At 44.9% G+C, this 22,076-nt stretch overlaps 1 protein-coding gene across 4 annotated transcripts in view; it reads left to right on the top strand.

The window, feature by feature from the left end:
- The window catches only part of ARHGAP36 (Rho GTPase activating protein 36), a 31,339-nt gene extending 14,199 nt beyond the window's left edge, over window positions 1-17,140 (top strand). The window contains exons 1-12 of one of the 4 annotated variants that reach the window (XM_072817626.1): window positions 6,506-6,650; window positions 9,345-9,503; window positions 10,700-10,765; window positions 11,281-11,516; window positions 11,769-11,961; window positions 12,172-12,227; window positions 12,377-12,527; window positions 12,983-13,131; window positions 13,349-13,525; window positions 13,783-13,880; window positions 14,008-14,114; window positions 15,894-17,140. In XM_072817626.1, the coding sequence (XP_072673727.1) occupies window positions 9,395-9,503; window positions 10,700-10,765; window positions 11,281-11,516; window positions 11,769-11,961; window positions 12,172-12,227; window positions 12,377-12,527; window positions 12,983-13,131; window positions 13,349-13,525; window positions 13,783-13,880; window positions 14,008-14,114; window positions 15,894-16,051 (1,500 nt within the window). In that variant the 5' untranslated portion in view covers window positions 6,506-6,650; window positions 9,345-9,394 and the 3' untranslated portion in view covers window positions 16,052-17,140. Of the gene's footprint in view, window positions 1-6,505; window positions 6,651-9,198; window positions 9,504-10,242; window positions 10,511-10,699; window positions 10,766-11,280; window positions 11,517-11,768; window positions 11,962-12,171; window positions 12,228-12,376; window positions 12,528-12,982; window positions 13,132-13,348; window positions 13,526-13,782; window positions 13,881-14,007; window positions 14,115-15,893 lie in introns of those variants that run through there. The other 3 variants (XM_072817625.1, XM_072817624.1, XM_072817628.1) reach the window with 3 other exon arrangements.
- The last annotated feature ends 4,936 nt before the right edge of the window (window positions 17,141-22,076 follow it).

The following is a 22,076-nucleotide window of genomic DNA, read 5'->3' as shown; positions in this document are numbered from 1 at the left end:
AATTGCTATGAATCAGCCCCTGCCCCACCGCGGAAAGCTTTATACAGAGTGGGGGAATCTGAGCGGCAGAGCCAAGCTCTAGCCGAGCCTGCAGCTCGTCCCAGGACAGGCCGCGGCCAAACCGCACGACTGACCAACGGGTCACGCAGCCACTGATTCCCTGGCCGGACCAGGAGAGTCGCCAAGAGGTAGTGCAGGGGCAGGGCTCCTGGGGCCTGAGTGCAGCCCACTGAGGGGCTAGAGTGGGAGGTGAGGGTCCCTCCAAGTGGAGGACCCACGTGAGGGAGGGAGAGGAAGCCGGCGAGTGCTACACAAGTTCCAGATTTCCGCGTTCAATGCTCTAACCCCTAGCTCTCGCAAGCAAATTTTCATTTTTTGAGTTCCCGGCAGGGAGTGGGAGCTGAGAGGGGTCTTTGCGCGCCGCGGGGCTTTGTTGAACTTTGCAGCTTCTGCGCTCTCTCGAGCCACACAGGGGCGGGACGCCTGTGGCACACCCCAGCCCGAAGTCCGTGCTCGCAGCTTGGTGGCAGCCGGAGGCCCTGGACCAGCACCCCAGGCAGAGGGCGCAATGTCCGCGCCACGAGGGTTCTCATCCCTGCCGCCTCTTCCGCTGTCACCTAGCTGTGGTCAAGGGCAGCCAGCCTGAGCTGGGGCTCCAGGAGCGAGAGACAGGGAGATGTGCTTAGACCCTTGGCTCTCTGGCGCCCTTAGGCCCGCGGAGGGATGAAGGGCGCCTTTCTGTCCCAAATGCGGACATAGGCAGTGTGACCCCATGTCATGGAGTTGACAAAGTCCTGTGGAAGTATCAAAGACTCTGCAGACTTGAGAGCTGTGTTTCTGCCCTGCTCTTAGATAAACAAGCTGATAATAAAACACCCCAGTTGTGTTTTGGCTTGGAGATGCTCACCGACTTCCCCAAGGCCACTCAGCTGCTAAGTAACTTGGCTCCTGATTCTTGGTCTAGGTTTCTTTTGTTTTTGTTTTTGGTGGGTTTTTCCCCCTGCATCATAGCCAAGGTGGTGGTCTAATTTTGAAGAGGGGATAGATAGGTAGTTAGGCAGACATTGATATTTTTTAAAAAATGTGGTTATTTTAATGTAGTTCTAAAATACCATTCTTAGCATGACATCGACTGGGAAAACATCTCCCACAGCCCCAATTCTCTATGACAGCCACTCAGACAGGATTTTGAAAAAGAAAACTGGCAGCAAATTGGATGCCTGTTGGGGGGAAGAGACAATCAAAGGAGAAGAAAAGCAGGTGGGGGTGGGGAAACAAAGAAGGGAAAAAAGGAAGCTCTTACCACAGTTTCTGAGAACAACTTTATTCTAAAGGTTTCCTTCCTAGGGGTCTGTCCAAATAGTTTGGGGGAGTGTCTCCATTGGTCTTTTCTGTCTCATGTCCTCTCTGTAGAAGCCCCAGCTGTGGTCTGCAGGTACAAATGCTTGATGGCAGAGTCTCATTTCCCTCCTTCTCTGTTGTAGCGAATTCATTTTCTCTCTCTCTCTCTCTCTCTCTCTCTCTGTATGTCTAAAAATACATATGTGAGAGAGCTTGAGAATGTGTGTGTGTGCATGGATGTCTGTGAGAGCCAATGCATGTGTCTGAAAGGGAGTGTGTCTTAAAGGGGGGTGCTTAAGGTGACAGGGTTGTTGAGAAGATAGGAACAATGAATCAGAGTTTACTGAAAACCTACAGCTGAGTAAGGGTCTTCCTAGTGCTAGCAGACCTGAGAAAATAGTCGGTTCTTAGCATTTCTTAAAGGAAAAAAAGTAGAGGAGATGTATTTAAATTAGTGCAGAGAAGAATGATATTAGGCCCATGGGCCTTTCTTGACAGGCCTTCTGGCTTGTGACATTTGTGTGACCTCCAACTAGGCTGCAAGAGCCCAAGGGCAGAAACTGGGGCTTTCCACTCCATATGTCTCCCTACTTTCTTCCCCCATCTCTAACATGGATGGCTTGCACACTGTGCTGTGGAAGCCAAAGGGAGAGACTAAGTCCCTTTTGTGAGCCAGTTCCCTTTTGTCTACATTTCACAGCCTAGGTTAAAAGCCCATTCCTGCCCCCCTCCCCACAGTTAGTTACCTTGCATCTCAAGGTAAGACGCACTGAAAGACCCAGTGAAGAAACAGTTTAATGCATCCCCTCTAAAAAGTATGCTTCCAGCTGACTGGGGGTGAGTACCCATTTTTGCTTTCAAAGAACGGTGCAAGGGCCCTCTCCAGAGAGAGACACTATATGCCTCATTCCAGATAGTAACACTTCTGTTCAGTCTTTCTCTCAGATTTCACTTTCTGATATTTTGGTACAGCACTGTGCCCTTTGGGGGATTATTTCATTCTGCCCTGCCTTGTATTTAATCTTTACCACAATCACACCTAACAGGTATCATGATTCTTATTTTGTAAGGTGATGGAACTTGAGGCTCAGAAGTGTGAGATAATTTGCTACAGGTCACTTGGTTGGTGAGTGTGTGAGCTTACATGTGGCAGGGCTGAGATTTGAACCCAAGTTCCAGTCCGTATGTCAGGACTTTTTCAGGATGGCACACTGTCAGCTTGGGGCAGGCCAGGGTGAGGGATGTGGTGGGAGGAACACACAGGCCTTTTGATGCCTTTTTCCTCTATCTCCTCCTGTCTTCTATTTTTCATAATAGTCTTATTTTTCTGAGCCAGCTCTCTCTCTTATTATCATCTTATTTACCTATCATATCTATCAATTGATAAATCTATCTAATCTACCTCTATTCCCATTTCTAAAGAATAGTGTGTATAAATAAGACTTCAGAAATCCAGCTGCCTTCTTAGGAAAGAAGATAGTCACAATTCAGACTGTTCCAGTTCCGGACAGCAGGTGAACAACCAAGACATACCATGATTTGGTGGGAAAGGCAAAGGCCTGGCCTGAGGATAGATAGGGACAGCTGGTTCCCAGATCAGATTCCTCCATGGCCTTTTTTGTGCAACTACAGGTAAGTCACAACCTCTCCCTAGCCCTAGTTTGTTGTTTTCTGTAAAACGGGGAAACATAATACCCAACCTCCCTCCTTCCCAGGCGTTGTTGTGAGAATAAAATAGCATGATTCATTTATCCATGAATCATGAATAGCTGTTTCTGTTTTAATTACAAGACATTTATGTTCTTTCAAAACCTTCAAAGTTTATAATCCTATGATTCACTTAAGGAACACTTATTGCACACCTATTGTGTGCTAGGACCCAGACATAATGAGCATATTGAAAGCTTTTGAGAAAAATGAGATGTATGAGACAAAGTAGACATTTAAAAACACGTTCCCTCCTATTGATGGAACATCTTAGTTTTTACTTTTTCTGCCATGGCATAATAAAAGCAACAACCTAAGGGGGAAAACAGATAAACTGTTACACAGCTTGCTGATGCCAATACTACTGTGCGCTCTGACACATCCTGCAGATAATAGTGAGAATATCTATAGCTCATTGTATTAGGTGTCACATCACCTCGTTTGCACTATCCTTTGGGATGTTTGTAGCATAAAGATTGCCTTTCACCATCCTGGGCTCCAGTTGTTTCTTTAGTCAATAACATTTAAAAAGGGCATCCTACATTCTATAGGATGAGGATTGTTCTTATTTTACAAAGAGATTGTAATTTGTGGTGGTTGTCTACCTTCAGATACGACCTCTTCTGGCTTATGGAATCAAACTTTGATTATGTGTCCATTCTTTTGATTTCAGTAGTTAGCTATGTGTTATTTGGCAGCTATTAAGAGTAAAGGTGTATGGGGCAGTGGAAAGAGCCCTAGGACTGAGAAGAACTGGGTTCTTTTCTAGATTCTGCTGTTAAGTTGCTGTGTGCCTTTGGGCAAACTTCTGTCCTTCTCTGAGCCTCAATTTTCTGAACTGTGGAACAAGGAAGCTTTGGACTAGGTGATGGCTAAGGTCTCTTCTCTCTCTGATCTTTTCTAATATACTAGGCAGTTCCTGAAACATTCTTTTTTCCTGAAGCCAGAACTTTTCTCAATATATTTTAACAACACTACCTCCAGTTTGTGAGTTTTGGCTATGGTGTGATAAGCTGACTCTACATATCGAAGAACACTGTCCCCAAATTTAATTATCTTGGGGTACAATTACTGCATAGGATAAAATGAGCCATTTTGTTCAACATGACTGCAGCCTTTGCCTAAATGCCGGTTACAGGATAACAACTTAGAGGCTAACTCAGTAATGCTCAGGGATAGGTGAGGTATTGTGCCAGCAGACCAAACTAGTGTCGAAATGTTTTCATCTAGAGACCTGTGTCTTTTTCCCATGTTGTGATATATTATTGGGGATGTCTTTATCCATTGTCGCTGCCTGTAGACATTTGAATAACCTAGACACAATGCTTGCTGGCCACTCACCCTCATCCACTATCAATGTCTCAAACTCCAAGGAGCTATCAGAGGCTTGGAGCAAAATTCTGATGGTGCCATAAAGTGCCTAGTTTATAAGGATTCAAATGATGGAATCAGTGCAGCCCCTACTTTTATTCTCATAGGTGGTTACTAGTAAGCACTCTGCTATCCCAAACTATTTGATGGGAGCAATGGAGTCCTCCAAATTGTGAGGACTGTGAATTTATGCCCAGATGAAAGCATTTCTGTCCTCACAATGTTGAAGCGGGTGACCTTTCTGACGTTAATTTGGTTAATTTGTTTTTCCATCTGTGCCATGCATTTCGGGAGGACGTGAGGAACAAGCTTGACGCCGCCACTTATGTGTATTTCCCCTTTTTGTATTGCTGGAGACTTGGTTTGGGTGTCCCTCTGCTCATTGTTCAAGCTCTCTCTTTCGACATCTGCTAATATCCTAGCCCCTTGACTGATCTAGATATAACTATGCTTTCTTTTGCCAGTGACAATGTAAAATTGGATGGTTCAAAAGAAAAACAAATTTTGAGACATATAGGCATTTTACTAACATGAATACTAGCATTTGAAAAATTAAGCTATATAGTTAGTTTTCCTAAATTTGTAAGATTTTTTTTAAAGACTTGACCTGATGCCATTGGAGATTGAAGAAGAAAGATCTATTCCCAACAGTCTCCCAAGATCTCTTTACCTGATTTATTTATTTATTTATTTATTTATTTATTTATTTATTTATTTTTAAGATTTTATTTATCTATTCATGAGAGACACACAGAGAGAGAGAGAGAGAGAGAGAGACAGACAGACACAGGCAGAGGGAGAAGCAGGCTCCATGCAGGGAGCCCGACGACGTGGGACTCAATCCCAGGTCTCCAGGACCACGCCCTGGGCCGAAGGCAGGCGCTAAACTGCTGAGCCACCGGGGCTGCCCTCTTTACCTGTTTTTTTTTTTTTTTTAAACTTTTATTTATTTATGATAGGCACACAGTGAGAGAGAGAGAGGCAGAGACACAGGCAGAGGGAGAAGCAGGCTCCATGCACCGGGAGCCCGACGTGGGATTCGATCCCAGGTCTCCAGGACCGCGCCCTGGGCCAAAGGCAGGCGCCAAACCGCTGCGCCACCCAGGGATCCCTCTTTACCTGTTTTAATTTAATTCAAATTTAGCAGAGCTTGAACAGAGTAAGATGTTGTATGCATTGATACAAATTCTAATTTTATATAATTACTTTTGAAACATGATATTTTCTGGTAAACTCAGACCCTTTGCAAAGAACCTTCAAGATCAATGTGTTTATTAAAAACCAATGCTAAATATCACACATACATTATTCATTTAATTCTCACACAACTGCTGAAGTGGGTATTGCATCAATTCCCCATTTTATGGAGGAAGTCACTGAGGCTCAGGGAATTCAACTGATTTTCCTGAGGTCACACAGGTAACAAATGGTAAAGCTTGGCTTTGCACTTGGTTCTACCTAGCTGTAACTCCAGAGATATTTGTCTTAGGATATTATTTTTGCAAATGTCTTCAATTCTAGGCTGAAACTGATAGGTACTGCTTGATAGGTCCTGCTTTTCCCCTTCCTGCTTGTGTATTTTTTGGTGTTGTGGTCACTTCAGGCCAGCCCCATGCTGAAGGGGGAAGGGGAAGACACTTTGGAGCCAGAGGTCTCTTGGCACCTTGTTCCCCATGAGGAGCTTGGAAAACCAGGCCTAAAGACAAGTATTCAGATCTTACAAACCTGATACCTGCCTCTCTGTCTCGTGGTGGCATAGAAGTTGGCTTACTTGCCCCCCTACACACCTTTTCCATCTGCTTCCTGTTTGGGCACACTGGCCTCCCTAACTCTGCTCTGTCCTGTATTCTCCTGGTGCCTTGGGAGACTTGAAGGCAAGCAAGACAGTGTCAGTTTTACTGGTACAACTGCAGCATATGATTGCTCTTAAGTTTAGCCCTCTATCTTTGAGCAGGAGGCAATGACAAACGGTTTATTCTAAGGCCTTTGATTTCCTTCGTAATTGTAAGCATCGAGGCTGACTCATCTCTCAAAGGCTTCTCTCTCTCTTTCTCTCTCTCTCTCTCTTTTGGCTGGTGTTGTTTTGAGGTTTTCTTGTTTGTTCTTACCTTATTTTGGGGGAAGAGAGGGATCGATTTTCATCTTGATTTTGGGTAAAAGAACCAGCCTACTCTTTGGATGACCAGATCTGGGAAGCGGAGGAAGAAGAAGGAGCTGCAACTCCAAAACAGGTACATAAATGTCTGGATCGGGGCAAGGGGAAAGGGGAGGAAAGGGGGAAAGGGAGAGTAATGTCAGAAAAATTCAGCCAGAACTAGGCTGTGTGTGTCAGGATGAGACCCTGGACTAATAGGTTATGGACCTGCTATTGTGAATGGGGGCTTGCTAGAGACTTAGTCTAGGACTGAGGTGGGTGCTGTGCATAATCTTTGGTTAAAATGATCAGTCTTGTGGATGCAGTTTAGTAGTTGGGCTTAGGCATTCACCTTGGGTCCAGGGGATGGTGCTTTGCAGTCAAAATAGCTTTAAAAAAATCCATGTTAAGGATTTTCCTGCTAGCTCAGTTCTGAAGCCATAGAAAGACTCCTGGTCTTTTCTCATACTGCACCTTAGTTATCTGGCAAGAATTTATTACTGATATGCATGACTTTGGCCATCAAGGAAAGTAGGCAAAGAAAATTTTGGAAACAAAAGAGGGGTGGGATTTTTGTGGGTCTGTGGGTTTGCTTGTGTTTGTTTTTGGACAGAGCTCATGTATTAGATTATTGAATAATAAACTCCTACTTACTTTTCCTTTGTCAAAGCCATATATGTACCTGATCTTTGGGATTTAAGCTCCCTCCCCCCACTCAACTATAATATATAGAATGTTACCATAAAACTCCATGGAAAAGGGGAGCTCAGAAAAAAAATGACATGTGACCATTTCCCTTCTTATCAAAAGGTTTAGTTCCCCAAATTATCTTCTCTGTCAAGAACCAGCATCCACTCACTCACTCCAAACCATAACCTTTGGAGCTGTCCTAAATTCTTTCCTTTTTATCACAATTCCTCTGAGTTCCATCAGTTCTACCCATAAAATCCATTTCCTGCCCCAGCCCCAGTGACAATGGCTAGTATCAGCATCTCGTTGCCTCTTGGCTCATCTACCTGCTTCAGACTCTACCCAAACCCGGGTTTTCACTGCTTCCTGTGCTTTTTCCAACTGCAGCTCTGACTCTGTCACTCTCTATTGAAAACCCTGCAGTAGTTGTCTACTGCCTTCAGGAGAAGGTCCAGCTCCATAACATGGCTTACAGGGCCATCCCTGAGCTCATCCCTGCCTATGCAGATTTATCTCCTTCCATCCCCTTTGGACAGTTTTAAGAATATAACAACCTCTTTCCCATCTCTCTGCCTTTGCACAAGCTGTTCTCTCTCTGGACATCCATTTCTCCACACCCCTTGCCCCCAGGGCTGACTTAGATGTTCTGCTCTCACAGTACTTTGTTTATGTCTTGGCCATTGACTTATCACAAGGTTTTGTAAATTGTTGCTGCCTTGCGTATTTCCTTCACTTCGCTGTTAGATCCTTTATGAAAAGAGTAGCATTATCTTGCTCATATTTGAATCTTTAGTATCTGGCACAAAGTAGGCAGTTCATATCGATTTTTTAAAAAATGAATGAAAGAGCAAATGAGTAACAGAGGCCAGGATGTGCAGGAAAGAATACTGCATGGAGTCCAGAGAGATCCCCACTGGGGGATCCTATGAAGCCCCAGAGGAGCCTGAGATAGGTACCATGGAGAAGGGACATATAGAACAGGTTTGCCAATACACTAAGACTTCACTCTGATCACCAATCCTGTGTAGGGAGTCTCATTAGAAATGGCCTGGACATGATGTTTGTTTGTTTTGGTACAAATTGATGTTCTGTTCATGAAAAAAATATAATCAAGTTGTACAATTTTTGATAAATAGAGAAAAGGCATAAGGCAAATAAAATCCTACCACTTAATACAGATGCTGTTTGTATTGGGGTGCATTTCTTTTATTTTTGTGCATATTTTCCTTCACATGGTTGTAATCATGATTAATACAATTCTATATTTTGTATTTGCTATTTAAAAGCTCTTTGTAAACATCAGTTTAATGATTACATAATTTTCCAGACTGTGGTCATTCCATAATTTATATAACTAGTCTTGTTGCTGGGCTAGCTTTTTTCCTTAAATGCTTTCCTGTTATGGCTCATGTACATATAGTTTTTCCTGTCTGAAGGAAGATTTCATTAGGATAGATTCCTAGAAGGGAATTACTGGGTCAAAGGGCCTGGGGATGATATTTGGCTCCATACTTATGTGTCCAGTTTGCTTTCTGGAAGAGCTGTACAAATTTTCAGTGCTCCTAACCTAGATGGATGTGCCCATTTCATTCAACCTGGACAGCATAGAGTAGTATCATTAAAAAATAAAAATGAACTCCATCAATGTCCTAGTTAATTGATGGACAATATTACCTTATTCTTGTCTCAGTGTACATTTCAAAATTATGAGTAAGGTTGGTTGGTTTTCTTTTAATCCTTTTTCCTTCTTTTTTCTTTTTTTTTTTTATTCCCCTTTTTTCCTTTTGCCTAATTGGGCTTTCTGTTTTCTGGACTGTCGGTTCAGGGCTGATTTTTTTTAAGTTCTTTTTTTTTTTTTTTTTAAATAAGCAACCAGAGGCAGCTCTGCTTGAGGGTGAAGCCGCCTCCCAGTTTTCCCTCCCCCTTTGCCACCCTCCCCCCCATAGCTCCTTCCACCAGGTCCAGTGACAATTGGATGATGCAGCCTTGATAATCATCGATTCCAGAATGGGTGGCTGCATTCCTTTTCTGAAGGCAGCAAGGACACTGTGCCCCAGAATCATGCCCCCTTTGCTGTTATTGTCCGCCTTTATTTTTTTAGTAAACGTCCTGGGAGGAGCCCCAGGACACAATCCGGACCGCAGGACGAAGATGATATCGATACACAGTCTGTCGGAGCTGGAGCGTCTGAAGCTGCAAGAGACTGCTTACCACGAACTCGTGGCCAGACATTTCCTCTCTGAATTCAAACCTAACAGAGGTGAGCTGGCCCGGAACGTGGCGTCCCCTCCTTCGGGCGAGCGGACCCCGGGCAGGACGGGCCGAGTCGGGGGTCCAGGAGGGTAGGAGAGGCTCCCTCTCAGGTCCCTTGGTGCCGGGACAACTGAGGAAGCGGGAGTTGAAGGGTATTTGCTGAATGTGGGGGAGGTCGAGATTAGTTGAGTTGGGTCAAAACCTGGGGGCTGGAGGGGCGGTCAGACAGACAGGCGAATGGCAGGGACAGACAGGTGGACAGAGGGCAGGTGAAGAGACAGACGCACCAGGTGCGGTGCGCGAACAAGTCAGTGCGAGAGGGACACTCCGAGAAAGGACCGGGACGCACAGAGACGGCATGCTCAAGAGATGGCGAGTCCAGGGAGATAGCGAGACAGTTGGGAGAGACACACGCCAATCCCGGCACAGAGCGGGAGGGCGGTGCGGGCTCTGGAGCGGGAGCGGGAGCGTTGGCGGGAGGTGCGCTGCGAGCGCTGCCCACCTCAGCCAGCTGCGGGTGAGCGGGCTGTACGGAACCCTGGATGGGGTCTGAGAGTGCGGGGACCGGGAGTGCGAGCGGACTCGGCCGCCCAGGGGGAGGTGGGAAGGAGGGGGCGCACGGGCCGAGGGGCCCCCCTGCGGCAGTGAGAAGTGTGGGGGCGGCGGGCTCGCCAGGCGCATTCAGAGGGCGTGGCCTGAGGTAGCCACGCGAGGGTCGTGGAGACCTGGCTGCCGGGGGTCTGAGCGCCAGGACAGTACGAGTCGCCGCTTCTCGGACTGCGGCGCTGGGAGCGGACGGCAGCCCAGGCGCGAGCGCATCCATAGGAACTTGGCGACCCCTACTTGCCGCCGCAGGCGGAGCCCCTCCCCTAGCCTGTTGCACTGTCCGGGAGCCATGGAGCCAGCAATTGATGCTTGAAGCCTTGAGTGGAATTACTACCCTGCTTGACACGGTGTGCGGTGCTCACGCCGCGCCTCCGATCATCTGATCTGGTTAAATTCTTCGAGTCTCAGGTGTGGTAGATAGGCTTGGTCCCGTTGTCAAACGGGGAAACTGAGGCTGGGAGCAAACACAACACTTTCAGCATCCTGGACTGAGTTGTTTGCTATACCCCTCCCTGTGGATCAATACGTTGAGATGTTTTCGACATTGATTAAATCCAATTTGTGTGAGTGCGCGTGTCTTTTTTTCTCTTCCCATAGCTCTACATATTGACCGTCCAAACACCTTTGAGAAGTGGTTCCTGATTCTGAGAGGACAGCAGAGGGGTGAGGGGCTCTATTACTTTTGGTAGGAAATAAATGGAACGCTGCCCACTCCCCCCCGCCATTGAGTCCCTGGTTACTGGAGGCTGGGCGATGCCCACTGATTTTGGGGTCACTCCCCCTCCCAACACCGTAGGGGATGATTTCAGGAAATGGCCCACTGGCTACAGGCACAGGGCGGTCCCAACTGATCTGCCTAAGCCTTCCCAGTGCATCCACCTCAGACGGATCGCCCAGAAGAAACTGCCCTCACTGCTTCAAGGCTGTCATCCCCTGGCAGGACTTAAGGCAGGGACCTTGAGCTCCATCGGGGTAGTTTGAGTGGAGAGGAGTCTTTTCGCCAAACCACTGCAGGGTCTTTTTTGGCTCACTCCCCGGGAAGGGGCGCTGCGGGTCTGGAGGGGTGGGGTTGGCTGCCAGCGGCTGCTGAGAGGTGTGCCACAGCCCCTGCAGTTCCTCCTGATTTAAGCGCTGCGGAGCGTTGACGTTTCTCATTCTTTCTCTCCCTGGCTCCCCAGCTGTATCACTCAAGACATTTGGCATTCGTCTGGAAGAGGTGCTGGTGAATGAGCTTACCCGCCGCAAGCATCTTGAACTAATAGCCGCGATGGAGATTGAAGAATCCACCGGTCAGGCTGCAGGCCGTCGTCGGGGAAACGTGGTGCAAAGGATGTTTGGCCGCATCAGGCGCTTTTTCAGTCGTAGACGGGATGAGCCCTCCTTGCCCCGGGAGTTTACTCGCCGTGGACGTCGAGTGAGTTAAACACTCCAGGGTTCAGGCAGTGACCCTTCCTGAGGCATCCAGGAATGTGGGTGAATGGGATGGGAGGGTCAAGGCCTGTGTCCTCAGAGGGAGGGGGAGCGAACGGAACATATTGGAGGGGTGTAACTGGCTTGCCACAGAGAGAATGTCTCCTATTATTAATGTGACCGAATCCTCAGGAAGGTCCAAAGGGACACTCCAGCCCCCGCGCCCATTTTTAAGACACTCTGGGTTTCTCTACAGGGTGCAGTATCTGTGGACAGCCTGGCTGAACTGGAGGATGGGGCCCTGCTGCTGCAGACCCTGCAACTTTCCAAGATTTCCTTTCCAATTGGCCAGCGACTTCTGGGATCCAAAAGGAAAATGAGCCTCAATCCGATTGCTAAACAAATACCCCAGGTTGTTGAGGCTTGCTGCAGCTTCATTGAAAAACATGGTAAGGGGACCGAAAAAAAAATGATGGTTAAATCAAGGTAGGAGGCAATTAAAGGGGAAGAATGGTGTTCTAGAAATGGGGAGAGAAATGGGTTTGAGGATGGGAACCTTCCCCTGCCACCAGTTGGGGTTGGGATTCAGCTGGGGAGAAGGGAAATGCCAGGGAGAGGGGGACCAGATATACTTAGCATCCCCTGTTTTTTTCTTTCAGGCTTAAGCACAGTGGGGATTTTCACTCTGGAATACTCGGAGGAGAGAGTGCGGGAGGTAAATTGGTTATGTTTATACTTCTGTTCCTTGAGTGAGGAAAAGCAGGTGTGTGGGTGTGTGTGTGGGGGGTGGGGGTGTGTTCATGTCTGGTGGGGGCCTGAGGTGGGCAGGGCAGAGGGTCCATGTATTCTCTCTCTTCTTTCTAGCTCCGTGAAGAATTTGATCAAGGTCTGGATGTAGTGCTGGATGACACTCAGAATGTGCATGATGTGGCTGCACTCCTCAAGGAGTTTTTCCGTGACATGAAGGACTCGCTGCTGCCAGATGATCTGTACATGTCCTTCCTTTTGACAGCAAGTGAGTGTTCTGCTCTCCCTTCTTAGGCAAGGAAAGGAAGTAGTAGGGGGGATATAGGGGTATCAGGACAGAGCTCTGGCTGCAGGACCCCAAGGAACTAAAACAGAAGAAACATCAGAAGATGAAAACACATATCCAGATTACTTTCTCTGTATCTCTTAATATTCCATCATAAATCTATTGTTTGGAAATTTCTCTAGAGTTTCTTGAAGCTGCGCGTGTCCTCTTAGGGCAAAGAAGAACCTAGGTTCTATAGAAGGGGTCTGGTTTTGATGGGAGCACTTTCTTACTTTTAGAGTTCCTGAGTTCAAATGCTTTGGGAATAGGCAAAGACAAGATGCCTGGGTACTTTCTCCATAGATTTCCTCAGTTTTCTAGCATAATCACATCTCTCTTGGTATCTGGCTGCTGCCAAGGCTAGCCCCCTGAGCCAGCCCCTATTTTCCTTCTTCTAGCTCTAAAGCCGCAGGATCAGCTTTCTGCACTGCAACTGCTGGTTTACCTGATGCCACCCTGCCATAGTGACACCCTGGAGCGTCTGCTGAAGGCCCTGCATAAAATTACTGAGAACTGCGAGGACTCCATTGGCATTGATGGACAGTTGGTAATAACAACAACAACAACAACAACAAAAACCCCAACTCTGGAAAAGGGCAATGAGAGAGTAGTAGGGGACATTGTGGGAATATATGAGAGAGAGAGAGAGACAGAGACAGAGACACACAGTGGGAGAGGGAAACAAGAACAAAATGAAACATTTATATTGGTGTTATTTCCATCAGCACCTCAGAGGCAATCACTTTCTGCTTTCCTTTTCATAGGTTTCAGGCAACCGTATGACTTCCACCAATTTGGCTCTGGTGTTTGGATCTGCTCTCCTGAAGAAAGGGAGATTTGCCAAGAGGGAGTCCAGGAAGACAAGACTGGGGATTGACCATTATGTTGCTTCTGTCAATGTGGTCCGTGCCATGATTGATAACTGGGATATCCTCTTCCAGGTAAATGGAACTTCTGGGCAAATTTATTTCACAGCTATCTCTCTCCTACTCTCAAGGCAAGGGAGAGTTGTACATATATCCCTGAGGGTAGCCAAAGAAGGTAGCCACCAAATCTCCCAGAAATTCCTCCTACATTAGCTGGTCATGGTGCTTTCAGTCCTGATAAGGATGAGTGTAAATTTAAAAATGCCATGCAAAAAAATAAAAAAATAAAAATGTCATGTAATAAAGGCTAACATTGCTCATTTTACTCTCAGGTGCCTCCCCATATTCAGAAGCAGGTTGCTAAGCGTGTATGGAAATCCAGTCCTGAAGCCCTGGACTTTATCAGACGCAGGAATTTGAGGAAGATCCAGTGAGTGTTTTCTTGGTTTGTTTAAGCTTAGCCTGGTGCAGAATTTCCTTCTAATCCCAGACCACCATCATGTTAGACAAACTAAGGATAAAAACTGACTCGCTTTTTCAAATTCATTCCCATCCAGGAGTGCACGCATAAAGATGGAAGAGGATGCTTTACTTTCTGATCCAGTGGAAAATTCTGCTGAAGCCCGGGCAGCTGTCCTTGGTCAGAGCAAGCCCTTTGATGAAGGTCAGTTCCCTGCTGGAGGTCAGGCCCTTGCTGGAGATCAGGCCCTTGCTGAAGGTCAATCCTTTGGTGAAGGCCAGGTCCTTGCTGAAGATGAGTCCCTTGAGGAAGTTGAGTCCTCTGAGGAAGATGTGTCAGTCCACGAAGAGCTAGTATATGAGTATCTCAATCAAGGAGTAGTCTTTGGGGAAGTTCAAGGTCTTGAGATCCCAAATGACCTTGAGATTCAAGGCCCACATTTCAAAGGCATCCCAGAGCTTGATGAAGAAGATGAAGATGATGACGACGACAATGATGATACCCTGATTTTTGATGATCTTCCTCCCCTTGAAGGTATTCTAGACCCTGATGATGAAGCTCCTGAACTCATTGAAATCCCAGACTTTGAAGAAATACCATATTTTGATATGGTCCCAGACCCTGAAGGAGCCCCCAATGTGCAAATCCCGAATCCTGGAGAAAACCCAAATCCTGACCCTAAAGAAGGACCAGACTGTGAAGACAACCAAAATCTTGACCTTGCAGAAATTTCCTATCTCCATGTAATCCCAACCAATGAAGAAGCCCCAGACACCCATGAAATCCCAGACCATGTAGATGCTTCAGGTAATGATGAAAACCCAGGTTTTGAAGAAGATCCTAATCTTGAAGAGGTCCCAGCTCTTGATGAAATCCCAAATGATGATGAATCCTTAAATGCTGATGCAATTCCAGATCAGGAAGAAACTCCAGAAATCAATGGAATTGCTGGCTCTGAAGAAGACTCCATCCCTGAGGAGGTCCCAGTTCTCTATGTGGTAACAAGCCCTAAAGATGTGACTGAGATTGATGAAATTCAAGACCAAGAAGAATCTTCAGCTATGAGTGGAATCCCAAACGATGAAGAAGCCTCAGATGCTGAAGAAATCCCAGGGCACAAAGAAGCTTCTGATGTCAGTGGAATCCAAGACTCTAAAGAAAACCCCAGTCTTGAAAACAACTCAGTTTTTAATGTGGTTCCAGAGCCTGGAGATGCTAAAGTCCACAGTGAAATTCCCAGTTCTCAAAAAGACCAAGCCAACACTTTTGAAGAGGATGAAGTTACCAATTTGGCTCCAGAGCCTGAAGAGGTCTCCATTCTCAACAAAATTCCAGACCCTCAGCCAGACCTGGCTGTCAGTCTTGAAGAAATCATGAATATGGAAGTTGTCCCAATGCCTAAGGATCTTGACTCTAAAGAAGCTTGGCATCCCAAGGCAATCCAGTTCCATACAGAAGATGCAGATGTTACATTTCCTGTAGATACCACCCTCCTTAAAAACAAATCTTGGCCTGGCCAAGTCATGGACCATAAGTCCTCCCCAGAGTCATTGATGACCGACACCTGCTTTCTCCCCTCCATGAAGTGCTGTAAGCTTCCAGCTCCAGCTTTGTTACTCATTTGCTTAGTGAAATTAGTCAGGCTGGTTGTAGGGTGGTGGTGGTTATTAGGAGGCCTCCCTCTTCCCCACCTTCCTGGTGGTATTGTCCTTTTGCTCTGAGCACGGGGTATCTGTCTCACTCTTTCTGTTCTCTAACTCAGCCCTATCCCCACCACCTTCCACAGTGGGCCTAGATTTAGAGATCTATGTTCTACTGTTAGGCCGCAGTCTTCTTAACATGTCAAATGGGGATAGTCATTCCTATCCTAGCTTCTTGCCTCATATTGCATTTGAAGGGCAAAATTAGGTCTTAGTCCCTTGGGTGCTATGCAAAGTATGAAGTCTAGAAATATAAGGAGTTAACATTGTTGCTATTTTCCAGGTTCCTCTGAGGAGCCAGCTGTGCCTCCCGGCACTGCCCGTTCCCATGACGATGAGGAAGGAGCGGGTAACCCTCCCATTCTGGAGCAAGACCGCCCATTGCTCCGTGTGCCCCGGGAGAAGGAGGCCAAAACTGGCATCGGCTACTTCTTTCCTTAGATGTTTTTCCTTCTATAAGGTGCCGGACAGGGGAAAAGGGTGGGGGTAGACCTGGGATGTCACAGGAAACATTGAGGAGACTGTTGAAGGTAAAGATCTGAGGGTAAGAAGGATTTCCACCTGATGCTCGGGTCAGGCTGAGAATTCCAAACACACAGCCAGCCCCTTCACTGGGGATGTTTGGTTCCTTTAGCTAGTAAAAGCAGAGATGTTTCTGTGTCATGCCCAGGCTCCCTGGTGCTACCTTGCCTTTCTCTTTTACCCCTGATCTTGGCTTTCCCACACTGCAGCCCTTCAATTAATTGATGTGACATTTGTGGTAACACCTTGTCCCAGAGAAGCTCACAAATCTCGAGGTGCTTTCCCTCACCCCAAAAGGGAATTGCATGTTTTTCCTGACTTTCCTTCCTTCCTCCCGAGAGCTCAATTGGAAAGGCCCTCAAGACGCATGCTAGGACGTTAGGTCAGCCTACTGACAGCTGACAAACAATTAATGCTAAACCATGTCACACCAACTCATAGCCGTGTCCCCGCAGCAACTCCACCACCTCAGGATTTTCTCCCCTCCAAATTATTTAGACCAATGGCTCATCCAACAGCCACTCCCAAAATTCTGTGCAGTTTTGCTCAGGTCATGCTAACAGGGAAACCTCAAATATAAGCCTAACTAGCCTTCTGGGATCAAAAGTTAGAGGAAAAATCTGATTTTATTACCTAGATCTGTTTTACAGACAGCTGGATTTCACACCCTGTTGTCAGCAAAACAGCTAGTTAGGTAGAAACACATAGTTCCAAGTAGTTAAAGTCACCTGATTAAAATGTTCTTACCTATCGTCTCTGTAGTTCCTCTATGCAGGACGGTACAAATTTGCGGGACATGCTCTGGTAACACACAGATATGGGTTATGTATGACATCCAAAATTATAGCTGATATTGATGGGTAACAACTGCTAAGGTCCACAGAATGAAGAATGTATTGTATTGAGGGATAGAAATTGATCACACAATGGGTAACAACCACAGAGCTCGAAGATTTGTGATTGTTAAAACTTCTCTGGCACTTAATCATTAATAAACATCTGTATTGTGACAGCATATTCATGGCTTACCGTGTGTGTGTGTGTGTGTGTGTGTGTGTGTGTGTGTGTGTTTTAATTTGAAAATTGTGCTGATGAGTTGGGAAACTGATTGGAGCTGAAGGGGAAAGAGAGGGAAGAGGAATAAAGGAGAGAGGGTGACATGGATTAAAGGGATGAAAAGGAATGGAATAAAGCAGAGGGGGAAAAAGCAGAGGGGACATGTGGAATAAAGAGGAGGGGTTATGGGGAATAATGGGGAGACATGACATGAATAAAGGGGAGGGAATAATGAATAAAGGAGAAGAATGATGTGGAATAAAGAAGTGGAGGTAATAGGGACAAAAGGGGAGGAGTGATGGGGAATAGAGGAAGAGGTGATGGGGGAAGTGGAAGGGTGATATGGGATAAAGGGATGGATATGATGAGGACAAAAGGGAAGTTATGGGGGATAAAAAACAGGGGTGATGAATAAGTGGGAGGGGTGGGTGACATGGAATAAAGAGGAAGAGGGTGATGAGGTGTAAAAATAAAATGGAAGATGGGAAGACCTGTAGTTGAATAAAGATAATGGAAGAGTTAAAGTAGAATAAATGGCATAAAGGGAGGGGTGGTGGGAAATAAAGGAGAGGAGGTGATGAGGTATGAAGGGGAAGGGTAATGTGTGATAAAGGGGTGGAAGTGATGGGGAAAAAGGGGGTTTATGGTGAATAAAAAGCAGGGGTGGTGGGGAATAAGGCAGTGATGGGGAATAAAGGGGAGGGTGGTTGACATTCAATAAAGAGGGGGCATGAGATAAAGAGGAAGAGGGTGATGAGTTAAAAGGAGTAAAATGGAAGACAAGGGAAGAGGCTTGATTAAATACAGAGAAAGGAAGAGTTAGAATAAATGGGATAAAAAGGAGAGATAATGGGAAATAAGGGGGCAGAGCTGATGGAGTATGGAGGGGTAGGGTGTTGTGGGATAAAGGGGAGGAGGTGATGTGGGATAATGGGGTGAATGTTTGGGGACAAAAGGGGGTATGGGGAATAAAAAGGGGTGATGGGGAATAAAGAGGTGGTGATGGGTAATAAACAGAGATGTGGGGGACATGGAATAAATGGGGGACATGAGATAAAAGGGAAGGATAATGGGGAATATAGGGGAGGATGGATATGGGATAAAAGGGAGGGTTGGTGGGGAATGAGGAAGAGAAAGTGATGGAATATAAAGGGGAAAGTGTTGTGAGATGAAAGGTTGGAGGTGATGGGGACAAAAGGTGGTTTATGGGGTATAAAAAGCAAGACTGATGGGGAATAAAGAGGCAGAGGTTATGGGCTGGGGACATGGAATAAAGAGGAGGGATATGGGATAAAGAGGAAGAGGGAGTAAAAAGGAGTAAAATGGAAGATGGAAAAGGCTGTGATTGAATAAAGAGAATGGAACAAAGTAGAATAAATGGTTGAGGAGGGACAAAGGAGAAGTAAGAAAGAATGAAGCTTAAGAGGAGGGCCTCCAATGGGGAAAGGAGGGGAATAAAAGGAGAGATCGCTAGATGGTCTCAATTCCCCACTTAAACTAGTGAAAAATGAAAACTTGAAAGCATCTGAAAAATCTATGATTTTTAGGGGTAAGAGAATAACATGTAGCTGTTTGATTGATGACACTTCCAACCTTAAGACTTCATGACATGCTTGGAAATTTCCCGTATCGAGGACAGGGCCTCAGAAGGTGAAATGTTGTGTATTATTTATTTTTGCACACTTTGCTTTAGGGTATTTCCTCACATTGAGTTTTACAGAGAGCAGAAATGTAATATCGGGTCCCTCTTATAATAATTATAATCATTATTTTTTATTTTTTAAAATTATAATCATTATTATAATGATAGTTGACACATATTGAGTTTTTCCAAAGTGTCTGCCACTGGATTTGAAGCTTTACATGCATTACTTTTTTTAATATTCACAACTCTATGAGATACATGTTACTGTAATCCTCATTTTTTTTCCTTGAAAAAAATGAAATACAGAGAGGTCAAATAATCTGCCCAAATGACATATCTGGTAAGTGGAAAACAGCCAGTCTCCAAAGCTGGAGGTTTAACCACTAGATCGTGCTAGACCATCCATTTTAGAATTCTTCCTCTAGACAAGAAGATGCATGGTGATATCTTTGGGAAGTTTTTTGGATGGGATTTGCACTTTCAACAAGAGGGTTTCATGTTCCTTCCTCATAGGTCTTTTCTGTGTAGATAGGACAATGTGTTAGACACCTACTCTCTCAGGTGGACCCTAGAGGTTGCATCTAGGGCCCATAGATATTAAAGCCAGTGGGAAATGTAGAGGTCATCCATTCCAACTCTTACCTTATATAAGTGGTCACACAAGGGCTTCTATTGGGAAACAACATGTTTGAGGTCAGAGATCTGGATTAATACTCAGACAAACCTTCTGACTGCCATTCCCAAAACTTTACAGGACCAAAATAGTAAAATGTGTCCCCAGAAGAGTTTGCCTGTGCTTTCCCCACTCAGTTTAAAAAACCACACACAAGCCAGATAATAAGCAGGAAAGTAGATTGTTTCAAAACAATCCTTTTACTTCCTGGCCTTCCCTGAAACCAGGTCCCCCTCCCCCAAATTATTGTTTTCCTTATGTTCCTCCTCAATGCTGACTGCTAACCAGGAAGTTTGAGCTGAAGGTGGTGAGTAGATGTGGGCATTAGCCTCACTCTTCCCCAATACTCCAAATGCTTTCCTTACCCTAGGTGGACCTCAACAATATCTGCATGGAAGACCCATCCCACACACCCTTACTTCACCACCCTGTCCTTTCAATTCTTAGTACTTCAAGCTACTTGGCACCACTGGGAATGACTGGACTTCTGAAGACTCAACTCCACTGTGACTGGAATCTCCTAACAGTGGCTAGGACATACATGATCTACTATTTAGCTTCATTGAGATAGCCAGTAGCTCAAGCCCTTCCTTTCCTCTTTATTTCTGTCCTTATCCAGCCAGATGCCAAGGAATATTGATTTTGAACTGACCACATCTTCAACCTATTTCCCTCCAAATACCACATCTGTGCTAGTTATTTTCAGGTTTGAGATCCTCTGTAAATCTGATCTCTGCAATCAAATAATGGCTCATGTGAGAGAAAGGAGTAGCACTCCACACATTGATGTATCTAGTAGGTAGAATTTCCAACCTGAGATGGTTCCTCAGGCCACTCAGCAATCCTTTCACATGCCCCAGGTCATCTCCTTCTCTAATTCTCCGCTCATTTATATTCCATTTCTACCTCATTCCCATCAAATAACAGCCCTTTGAGTCTAACTCACCTCAAATACATCCTTTCTTCTGCTTTATTCTGGTTTTATTTTCTCTTCTTCTCTTGAGTCTTTAGGTAGGAACTTACATGACTGTCTTCTCTTTTCTAATGTAAGCCTCAGTACTTTCACAGGGTACCACAAGTGTTGATATGTTGTATTTTCATTCTGCTCAATATATTTTTATTTCCCTTGAGACTTCCTCTTTGACCCATGGATTATTTAGAAGGTTAGTTTCATTTCCAAGTTTTGAAAGTTTTCTGTTATCTTTCTGCTGTTGATTTGTACTGCTGTCTGGCTCACCTGTTGTAGGTGGGACTTGAGCACCTAGATCTAGAGGAACAATGAGCCTACCTGGACCACCTTGTGTTGCTAAAATGAAGCTGGAATTCAGGAAATGGCAGGCCTGGGTCACTTTTTTCTGTTGGGTGAGAGGTCATAGGATGTCTTGATATTGTGCTGTTTCTCCAGTCCTGGGATTTCAAGTCAGTGCATCTTCCTCTTTCATCTTTCAGAATTCTCTTTTGGTTTGCTCTGCAGTTATTTCCAGGGTTTATAGTTGTATTTAGTAGTGAGGAGCTTGAGCAAAAAAGATCTATGTGATCTTATCCTGAGTACAAGTCTCCTGGATATTTAAAAAAATTATTTAGATATAATTTCCATATTATAGAATTCATAATTTAGAGTTTACAATTCAATATTTTTAATTGTATTCACAGAGTTGTGCAACCATTGCCATAGCCTAATTTAATCCTATATTCACCACTCCAAAAAGCAACCATATACCAATTAACAGTCACTATCCTTCCCTTCCCCAAGCTTAGGCAACCACTAAATTACTTTCTATCTCTGCAGGTTTTTCTATTCTAGACATTTCATGGAAATGGAGTCATAGAATGTGTGATATATTGTGAGTGGCTTCTTTCATGTAGCATATCATTTTCAAGTTTCATCTATATGATAACATGCATCAGTACTTCATTCCTTTTTAATACCAAATAACATTTTATTATATGGATGTACCATATTTAACTTGCATGTACTTACTCAATAATTATACTGAGCATTTTTCATACTTTACCTCATCCTTTGGTTATGTATCTGTCCAAATCTTCTGCCTCGCTTTAGCTCAGATTTTTGAGACAGCTGAAAGTTCTTTATACATTCTGGATTATTATTTTTTCCAGTCTGTGACTTGTCTTTCATTCTCTTAACAGAATCTTTCAAAGAGCAGAAGTTTTTTTTTTTTTTTTTAACAAAGTTCTGATCATAATGTCAAAAAATCTTAGGATCTTACTTTTAGTGTCCTTTGTAAGAATTTTTGACTGTCCCCAAATCACTAAGCATTTCTCCCAAAGTCTACATTACAGTGAGAAGATGAGGAGCCTTGGGCACAAAACTTAAGGAGGATCTCACTTGCAAAGTTGTGCAGGTCCCTGAGAGCAAAGAGGTCCTTCAATTTTGCATCCCAGGCCCCCTACTGTTTTCTGGTATGTTTATTCCAGAAGTTTTCTAGTTTTATTCATCCAATCATCAGTTGAAAGCCACGTGAGTTGTTTCCCCTTTTTCTTATCATAAATAATTCTGCTATAAAACTTATGTACAAGTTTTTGTGTGAAGATACAGTTTTATTTCT

This window comes from Canis lupus, chromosome X, assembly GCF_048164855.1.
Source record: "Canis lupus baileyi chromosome X, mCanLup2.hap1, whole genome shotgun sequence".
NCBI lineage: Eukaryota > Metazoa > Chordata > Mammalia > Carnivora > Canidae > Canis > Canis lupus.
This window is presented reverse-complemented; position numbering and strand designations above follow the sequence as displayed.